We start from the raw sequence: 9,793 nt of genomic DNA on the forward strand, positions 1-9,793 counted from the left end.
GAACGGTGAATTACAATTGCTTTACGCTTGCAATCAAACCACTCCCCTGGGCTTCAGTAGCTTATATAATTCTATTTTTATTTTTAGGGGTATATTTAACTTATATATTTTTACAAAGATACCCTTTTATGCACTGGATTGCCCTTTCTCAAGCTCTCTCTGCATTGGAGGCTTAGAATAATAATTTTCTCATCTTTCTTACTGTATTTCCTTCTCTCTCCATCGCCACCTCCACCCATGGTAGATATCACGGCTCTTACACTCGCTTTGACCACCTGAAAAGGAGTCAAAAGGGGTAAGAATGAGGAGCGAGTTCCTTCGGTGTCATAGAGGCTGTTAGTCTAATGTCATAGTCCATGGCATAATTCATGCCACCCCTCCCACACCCTACCCCATAAGCATTTTGTGCTCTCAAAGCGCATGTCTGTGTCATGTATGTCCCTGAGGTGAACAACTGCCTGCATGAACACTGGCTAGCACAGCAAGTCTGCTCTGTTCTCTGAGTGTAGCACTAATGCACTGGTAAACGTGGAGTCTTCTTGCATCATTACCACTGCAGATTCATTTCCCGGAATTTTTCGGATGTGGGTGTCGCTGTGTGTATTTGTCCAACTTGGTTCAAATTGACATTTTTGTTTATCCGTCTTGTGTGACGTTGGGTGGTCGTTGTGGTACAAGGTGAATGGGAATATTTCAGAAATTATGTTTCAATGGAGACCATTCAACATCATGTCTGTAGCCTTAATCTGTTTCCACAAGGAGTTGATATTTCCGATGGTGGGCTTGGAAAGTTCTATTTTTTTGGTAATGAAGGTATGAATTTAAGATTTACTGTTAGTGGGGATATCTGGGTAACATACTTAGCTAATACACTGTGTTGCAGTGTTGCGAAATACAGAAAAAGAACATGTAGTCCTAACCATACCAATGCCAAATGGGGCCTGGTAAGACAGGCCTGCTAATACAATTTAGTGTTCCAAATTTGGAGAAAATTAGAAAATACTCAAATAAGATTTTAAACACGTTTTTATTTCATAAGTTGTATGTTGTCCTAATATTGTACAACGTGATGCATTAGTCGTAATATTTCTGTAATGATCATGTTGATGTACAATGTAGTCTGTAATTATTTGGACAGTGGTACACCTTTTGTTGTTTTGACTCTGAACTCCAGCACATTGGATTTGAAATAAAGCAGTAAATATGAGGTTAAAGCACAGACTGCCATCTTTAATTGAGGCGTATTTGCATCCGTAGGAATTACAGCCCTTTTTATACATAGTCATACAATTTTAGGGGAGCAAAAGTAATTTCTAAAAAGGGCATATAAGAAACTGTAGAGTTCTTGAACATTCTTATGGACCGATGAGACCAGTATTACCCTGTACCAAAGTGATGGAAAGAGAAAAGTTGAGAAAGAAAGGAATTTCTCATTTTCCAAAGCCCCCCCTCCCATCTTTGAAATATGGTGAAGGTAGTGCTGTGGCTTAGGCATGTATGGCTACCACTAGAACTAGCTCACTTGTATTCATTGATGATGTGATGGCGAAAGGATGAATTCTGAAATGTACAGTAACATCTCATCTAGTCAGATCCAACCAAAATGCCTCAAAGGACAGTACTTCACTTTGCAGCGGGGCAATGACCCCAAACATACTAAAGGTAAAATCAGAAACAACCAAGGAGTTTCTTTTTTCGGGGTGAGAATGTTCTTGACTGGCCAAGTCAATCACCCTTTCTGAATCCAATTCAACATGCGTTTCACTTTCTGGAGACTGATGGCAGAACACCTCAGGAACAAATGGGAACCGAAGATGGCTGCAGTACCGGCCTGCCACAGAATCACCAGAGTAGACACCCAGAATCTGTATATAAAAACAAGCATCACCCAATGTGGATGGAAATACACTCAAAGCTGACAGTTTGCACTTCATGTTCATTGCTTAATTTAAAATCCAGCGTGTTGGAGTACAGAGCCAAAACAACCGAAATTTTCACTGTCCAAATACTTACACACTGCGCTGTATGTGTGTTGTCCAGTAGCTGTGTCTGCATCCCTGTTAGCTGTTCTGTGTGTTTGTGTTGGCTATTGATCAGCCAATTAAAGTGCGCATCCAGGACGTGACCCAATTGCATTGTGAGCAGGTCAGAGTCGGTGGAGAAGGTGAGTCCTGTGGAGAAGAGATACGAATCTGTGCCCCCAGCTACGACCCCTCCCACCCAGTACAGCCAGGCCAGCCCCACTGTCCCGCCCAAACCTACGGCCACTGAAGGTAAAGGATTTATTTGTTTTATGTTTTCATTCATTAATGATATGGTTTGCAGATGCGGAGTAAATCCATTTCAGTTGATTCAGGAAGTGAACTAGACTTTCTATTCATTCATTGAAAAATCCTCAAAGAAAATAATGAGCATAATTATTCCGTTCCCTTCCTGAATTTGACTGAAATGAAACCGAATTGACCCCAACCCTGATCCGTTGAGGAGGGGTTGTAAGTGAAGCTACACAGAAGCTTGGTTTAAAAAGCAGATTTTCTGAAGGTTTTGTGCCCTGCAGATACAGTGTGCAGTTGTAAAATGTGGAGGAGATTGAATGACGAGTGACTGATACAACATAAGAGACAAGTACAGACAGAGCGGATAGACACGTTGCAGGGAGAGAAAATTGAGTTTCACGAAGACTAAAAAGTTTAAGGAACGGTGAAAGATGACTACTATTCGCTTTGTGTGTGTTTTTGTCTTTCCAAAATCTCTTCTCTGTGCCACAGTGAACGCCCTGCCTGATCCCCGTGGCTCCCCAAAATCTAAACCTGACCTGGCCGGACAGAGACCTGCTAACCGCGAAGACATGGTCCAGGGCAACTACCTGCCGCAGAAGAGCTTCGCGGAGAAGTCACCCGTGAACGGCACGGACCCGCTGCCGGCCAAGCCCCCTCCTGCCACCTCCAGCTACAACCGCTACGTCCCCAAGCCGTACACCAGCTCCGCCCGGCCTTTCGAGCGCAAGTTCGAGAGCCCCAAGTTCAACCACAACCTGCTGCCCAACGACGCGCAGCCCAAGGCCGACTCCGCCCCCGTGCCCAAGGTGGGTGGGGTGACCGCGCCCGGCCCGGTCAAGCCCCAGAGCTCCCCCCAGTCGGCCGAGCTGGACAGCGGCCTGGACACGTTCACGCGGACCGCTGACAACAGGCCCAAATACCAGCACAACAACATCAACGCCGTGCCCAAGGCCATTCCAGTCAGGTAGGCCCCTTCCGCACAGTCCACTGCACATCCCTGGGAAATTACTGACCTGATCTAGGGCACAACGCCAAGATTTTAATTTAATTTAATTTTAATTGAAATTAACAAAAATGTCATGGTCCTGTTGTGGGATCCCCACCTGGAGGACCACCTGTTGTGGGATCCCAACCTGGAGGGCCGCCAGGTTTGCTGGTTTTGTTGTTGCTTGACACTTATGCCATCAACTGAAGATGTTTCTTGAGTCTGAAATGCTTTCTTAAAATAATAATTTTAATGTGAACAACAATGAACAGAAAGGATCCAACAGTAGTTTTCAGGAACACGGATTGGGGACCCTTGTTTCTATTACATCAGACTGCCGTGCTTGTCTTGTCCAAAAGTAATATTTTCTTTTTTATGGTTGTTTTCTGATTTCCCTGGAAGACCAGGTAGTCTGCTTGAGTGGCTTTTCAAGCCAAGGGACTTATTCTTAGAGCAGTGATCTACCCTGGTGACAATATAGATTATATCTGGCCCCAGCTGTGTTTTGATACAGAACATTGCAAAGATAGGACCGGCCTACAACTGAGTATTCCATAATTCCATATGGATTAGGGGCCTGTTTCTTCGGCCTTCAGCCCTCCATCCCCCTTCCTCTCTCCACTGATTCGCGCCATGGCTGACAGGGTAAATAATCTCCTTCCACCCCCTAGCCCCAGCGCGCTGGAGGATGACGAGGAGGATGAAGGGCACACGGTGGTGGCCACGGCCCGGGGCATCTTCAACTGCAACGGCGGCGTTCTGAGCTCCATTGAGACGGGCGTCAGCATCATCATCCCTCAAGGCGCCATCCCCGACGGTGTGGAACAAGAGATCTACTTCAAGGTCTGCAGGGACAACAGCATCCTCCCCCCGCTAGACAAAGAGAAAGGTCAGTGCCCTACTGCGGGGGGGGGGGGTTCATAGTCATCATCATATACATCCTTGGGTCAGTTCCATCTCAAATCAGACACAGGGACATTTACATATGTCCCTGTGTCTTATACCACTCCGAGGTAGCCCCTACTGTGTTGAAACTATTCTGTTTATGTTTTGATTTTTCCATTGATTTTTCTTGTTTTAATTTAGTAGCTGGCAAAAATGGCATCTTTTCTAAACTATCTTTTCTAATCATGACAAAACTATGAACATAACTAACGAAATTTCAATATGAAAGTCTTCCCCATCCCAATAGCAAGTCCAGCTGACGTCATAGATACGAAAGCATAACAGCTCCATAACACATAAAATAATGTAATACAAACTATGTAGTAAAAAAATATAAATAATTCTTTCAAATTCTTACTTGGTTCTTCTAGTGACCATTTTTTAGGTGACGTGTAAACATGACATAAAATTGAAGAACAATATTTTATTTTTACTTTTTTTTTTTTCGAAGAAATGTATCTTACATTTGTAAATGTAGCTTTTTTCAGGTATGTTTCAGTTTACAGAAATGTTGGATAAAAACTGCTTTACTTCTAAATGATTAACTGTGTGTAAATCAACCACAACCGAATTGAATCCAGTAATTTGTCAGGTCATACTAATGGTCTAACAAATTACCTTTGCTTTTGTATCTGTGCCAATAGCCAGTACCGGCTCAAATATAGAAGCAACGTACATCGCTGAGGGTAAAAGTCCAAGCCTAGTTTTAGGAAGGAGCTGGCAGGATGTAGTATTTCTTGTGGTTATTTCTTAATCATCAACTGAAGGAACACTTGTAGTCCTTAGTTAAACAGATATGAGGTCATATTTACAGAAGAATATTCCAGACCAGATTAGTAATTGATGGAAATTTTGGAATTGAACAGTGACAGTATCTTGTAATCTTTGGTCAGAATTATGTAAGTACATGTCACCAATTAAGCATTTTATGTGTAATGAAAAATTTATTGCATCCATTTGTAGTTGCACAATATTCCACCTTCATTTGCGCATAAAAATGTGCATGGTAGAAATGGAAGTCAGAGTCTGAATGTGCTTGTCTAAAATGGGCCCCATGTGCGTGTCTTGCTCCCCCTTCACTTATGGTCTGGTTACGCACCCAAGTTTGAACTGCAGGTTGCTTTGCATTTGTCTATCTCGGGTCAGAGTCTGGCCCTATCACATTTGAAATGGAATAACCTGCCATGAATGACAATTTAATGTTGTCTGTGAGAAATGATGCGTGTATCCTGACTAAAGTAAGTCGGGTGTATTTGGGACATACAAGTAAACACTGTGCATGTGAATTCAGGGTATATGTTTTTCATTGCGTAACAATCTGTCTCTAGGATTTGGTTTTTATCCAAAGCTTTGTTTGGCTAAAGCTATCGAGATATTTTGGATAGCTGTCATTTCATTACGTTACATTCATCACACTCTTATCTAGAGCCACAGTGTTGTGTGTTCTTTTTCTTTTTTATGTTCCTAATGACCTATTCGTTTCACTGACCTTTTCCTGTCCCTTTTCATAGATTTTCATCGAGGTTTTTTTTTTTTTTTTCTTTTTTTCTTTTTCCATTTGGATTTTCTCACATTGCTTTTCTCTCAGTGGAAAGGTTGCCCGCCGGGTTGTTATGGATCGGAAAGTAAGCTTTCGGGAGACTAAAACGCTGTGATTGCCCCCCCCCGCAGGAGAGACCCTTCTCAGCCCGCTGGTCATGTGCGGCCCTCACGGCCTCAAGTTCCAGAAGCCGGTGGAGCTGCGCTTACCTCACTGTGCGTCTATGACCCCCGACGGTTGGTCTTTTGCTCTAAAATCCTCCGACTCCTCGTCGGGTACGCTGTCCTCTCGCTCTATCCTTTTTTTGGGGGTCTTTGGGACGCCTTTTGTTGTTGTGAAATCTGGGGTTTGTTGGGACGCCTTTTGTTGTAGTGAAATCTGGGGTTTGTTGGGACGCCGGGGCGAGATTCCGTTTGAGGTGATTTATTCCGGTTCATTCCGTTTTTAAAAATTCACTTAAATTCGGTTTCCAGATCAAACCCTGTTTTGTTGCATGACATTAATGTGCATTAGGCTGCGGGTGCATGCATGCGCATGCGTGTGATTGCATGTCTGTGTGTATATGTATATGTGCATGTGCGCTTGAGCAATCAATCATGGGAATCCTCTTTGATTTGGTGTCCAGGTCTCTGCCTAATTCTGTGATGAGAGCAGGGGTCACAGCGTCTGGGAGGGGAAATGGCTCGTTTAAAACCGGAGCTCTCAGCTTCCACCGCTCATTGCTACCGCCTCTTCTGACCCCCTCTTCTCTCCCCGTGCCCTTTCAAACTTTCCAGGAAGACATTTGTGTCTTTCGCTTCTCTGAGACCACGTGTTGTGTGAGAGGCAGTCTTGAGTGTGCATGTGTCTGTTTCACATTAACAGAAAGCGCTTGCCATCTTCCCTCATAGTGTTGTCTGTAAACTTGGCAGCGGTCTGAATTAGCTGCTAATTAGTCCCCATTTGGAGCTGGACTACAGGGGATGAATGTGACTGCGGCCTCTTCTGTTGTCTCGTCTCATTGTAGAGGGATTTACAGCATGGCGAATTAATCCTCTTAATGTAAAACAAGACCATTCTCTCGCTTCATTTAGACTCCCCACATGTCTCAACCTCTTGTTTTCTCTCTCTCTCTCTCTCTCTCTCGCTGTCTGTCTCTCTCTCTCTCAGGGTCCTGTATGTTTTCATGGTCTGGTTAACCGAAAAAGCGTGAGCATACTGTACATAGTTTGCAAATTGGAAATTCCAAACATCCCAAAAATAAACAAGTAAAAGATCTACTACACACCATGGCCAGGGAATGGATTGCTGTACAATATTGCAAGACTAGTGTGTGTGTGTCTGTCTGTCTGTCTGTCTGTCTGTGTGTGTGTGTGTGTGTGTGTGTGGGAAATAGTGTAATGAATTGACTCTGGTTTTACAATTGACTGGAATTCCAAAGGCATGTTTGTGTGTGTGTCCAAAAATAGAGTTGCTCTGGGAAACTACATCAGAGGCACCACTTGTGGCTTAGTTAGTATTTGTAGGATTTACTAAAAGCCTCACAATTCCCCCTAGCTCTGACCCACCCTCCAGCCTGCGATGACAAAAGCTGTAATTTATTTGATTAGTGCAGTGGGCATGTCTTGGGCTGAAGATTAGTTCTGTCTTGGGGAACCGTATTATGAATATGTTTATACCACACTTGTGCACACATGGTTTTAATAGAGCTTTTTTAAAGTTATTTTTAGTCATGGCGAAATTTTGAGGCGTAGAAAGCCTGTTGCTCATTTTTTCCGCTGATCTTCGTCTCGTCTCCCTCTCCCAATCCCCCCCCCCCCCTCCAGGTGATCCCAAGAGCTGGCAGAACAAATCTCTCCCTGGAGACCCCAACTACCTGGTGGGCGCAAACTGCGTATCGGTGCTTATCGACCACTTTTGAAGAGGGAAACAGCTGGCCTGTTACTGAGTGTGAACACTGGGGGGGGGGAAAGGTGAACAGAGCGTCCCCCCAGAACAGCCCCCCCACCACCTTCACCACCCTGTGTACTGCGGTTCACGCCACCTGAAGTATTAACCTTCTGACCTCTGATGTCATTTACTTGTGCCCAGGCAAATTTCCAGATGAAGGAGGCTTGAAGAAGTTCATTTTTCCTTTCGTTTTTTCTTCTTTTCTTTTCTTTAGGTCTGTAAAGGCTTGCAAAAATGATAAATAAACTGTAAACCATTATTGGAGTGCACACCTTGTGCCACTGACTGAATACTATTTGCGCCAAGTTTTCCTCTCTACACGGGAAAAACAAACTGCTTTGTCAGACATGTTTAACAGAAGTGGAAATAACTTTTGTGTGTATTCACACACGCAACACACGCGCACGCACACACACTCGCACACACACTTTTACATGCGCAGACGCACACAGATTTGAAACTACCGTAATTACAATTATCGTAGTAATAAAAATAGCGTGTACTGTTTCTGTCGTTATTAGATTAACAGATGAGGACTTTTGTCACGCTGATATTTTTCATTTTTCCTTTTTTTTTTTTTCATTGATGGACTTGCAAAGGTTTGAGAATGCTGTGCCAGGACAGATGCCGTCATTCTGATGGCAAGCATCTCAGAGTCTTAAAAAAAAAAAAAACACACACAAATGAAGCTTACACTATCAACAGATTTCCAGGTGCACGTTGTACCTCTATACATGCTCTTTTGATTTAGAACGGTTTTTAACAGTGTTTTATCGTAAATGAGAATTCTGACTTATTTTTGTAGCTATGGAACTCTCCTGCTGTCTCAAGATCTATGCATGTGCCGTCTCAGGTCCACACACCTGCTCTGTCCCACCCAGTCATCCCCCAACTGACACTCAAAAGCAGTGATGCCTTATCTGCATATTATTCACGTTTTTCAGTACTTTGGTTTTTTTTTTTTTTTTTTTAGTTTCTTTTTTTAAGTTATATGTTATGAAAAGAAAGAAGACGTGTGTTTTGCTATTTTTGCAGCCCACTGTATAAAATAAACTTGGGGTTTGTTTAGCACAGAAGAACAATGGAGGCTGAGGAAAAAAGATATCCTTTCTTTTTTCTGATATGCATATGAAGTCAAAAGAGAAACAAGGTTTAAGAAGAAAATGTCGGAAATTGTGGCTGTATATAATGCTAGCATATGGCCTTGGTTCTTGGTTTGTAAATTCACTTTTGTATGTCTTTGTTATTTTGTACAAAACTAAACAGAAAAAATGGTTTCTAAAAAGGATGACGTGAAATTAATATGGTTATCTTTGTATTCTGATTATACCCTTGAGCCTTGGAACTTGTAAGTTAGCAGTAATAAATCAAACTTTTCTACCGATGTACACACACTACATTTAAACATTTTTATCAATCACAAGATGTTTTTATGATTATTTACAAAAGTGCTTGTTTAATTTAAAAATCTGTACTTTGAAAGGGTCAACTTCATTTATTTGTGATACTGAAAGCTGTATTGTGTGCCCTGAAATGTATTTTTGTACTAATAGACAATTTATTATGGCGCACCAGTACTGTTTTCATTAGAAAAGATAACACAAGCTTCAATGAGACATTAGCATTTCTTTGTGTGGCTGACATTTTTTTTCTTTGCAACATATTTCTAAGTATACCACTGTATTAATAAAATAATTTTTAAAATAAACACTGTTGCTGATTTTTTTCCACTGGTTGATTCATATCTTCTAGCTTGCGGGAGGCAATGTTTGTTCTGATAAACTTGAAAGTACAGTTTCTGTGTGGGTTTGAATTATGTTTGAATGCTTCAGATGTGCAGGGGGAGTTGAGGGTGCAGCTTCTATGGGGAATTAATCCAGGTTCTGGTTTTCTAGCACTCTGTCACCTTCCCGTTGGCAATGTTTTTCACAGGGTGAGAACTAAATTTGTTTTTTCTGTCATGTTTTTATTCCCAGACTTAGCTGGTTCTTGCTTTTCCATACCTTCTTCACTCTGGAGTTCTTTGTCAGTTTCCCCCCAGATGGCAGTTGCTAAGGGAAATTGCATACACTCAGTGGTCACTTTATTAGGTACACCTGCTCGCAAATAGCCTGC

At 42.4% G+C, this 9,793-nt stretch overlaps 1 protein-coding gene across 15 annotated transcripts in view; it reads left to right on the forward strand.

The window, feature by feature from the left end:
- The window catches only part of LOC118227177 (tight junction protein ZO-1-like), a 122,487-nt gene extending 113,101 nt beyond the window's left edge, over positions 1 to 9,386 (forward strand). For 6 of the 15 annotated variants that reach the window (XM_035417356.1, XM_035417365.1, XM_035417358.1 and 3 more), the window contains 6 exons: positions 245 to 295; positions 2,146 to 2,273; positions 2,769 to 3,243; positions 3,936 to 4,153; positions 5,881 to 6,082; positions 6,119 to 7,543. In XM_035417356.1, the coding sequence (XP_035273247.1) occupies positions 245 to 295; positions 2,146 to 2,273; positions 2,769 to 3,243; positions 3,936 to 4,153; positions 5,881 to 6,082; positions 6,119 to 6,197 (1,153 nt within the window). In that variant the 3' untranslated portion in view covers positions 6,198 to 7,543. The other 9 variants (XM_035417360.1, XM_035417368.1, XM_035417367.1 and 6 more) reach the window with 5 other exon arrangements.
- The last annotated feature ends 407 nt before the right edge of the window (positions 9,387 to 9,793 follow it).

Source organism: Anguilla anguilla, chromosome 5, assembly GCF_013347855.1.
Source record: "Anguilla anguilla isolate fAngAng1 chromosome 5, fAngAng1.pri, whole genome shotgun sequence".
In the NCBI taxonomy this organism is placed as follows: Eukaryota; Metazoa; Chordata; class Actinopteri; order Anguilliformes; family Anguillidae; genus Anguilla; species Anguilla anguilla.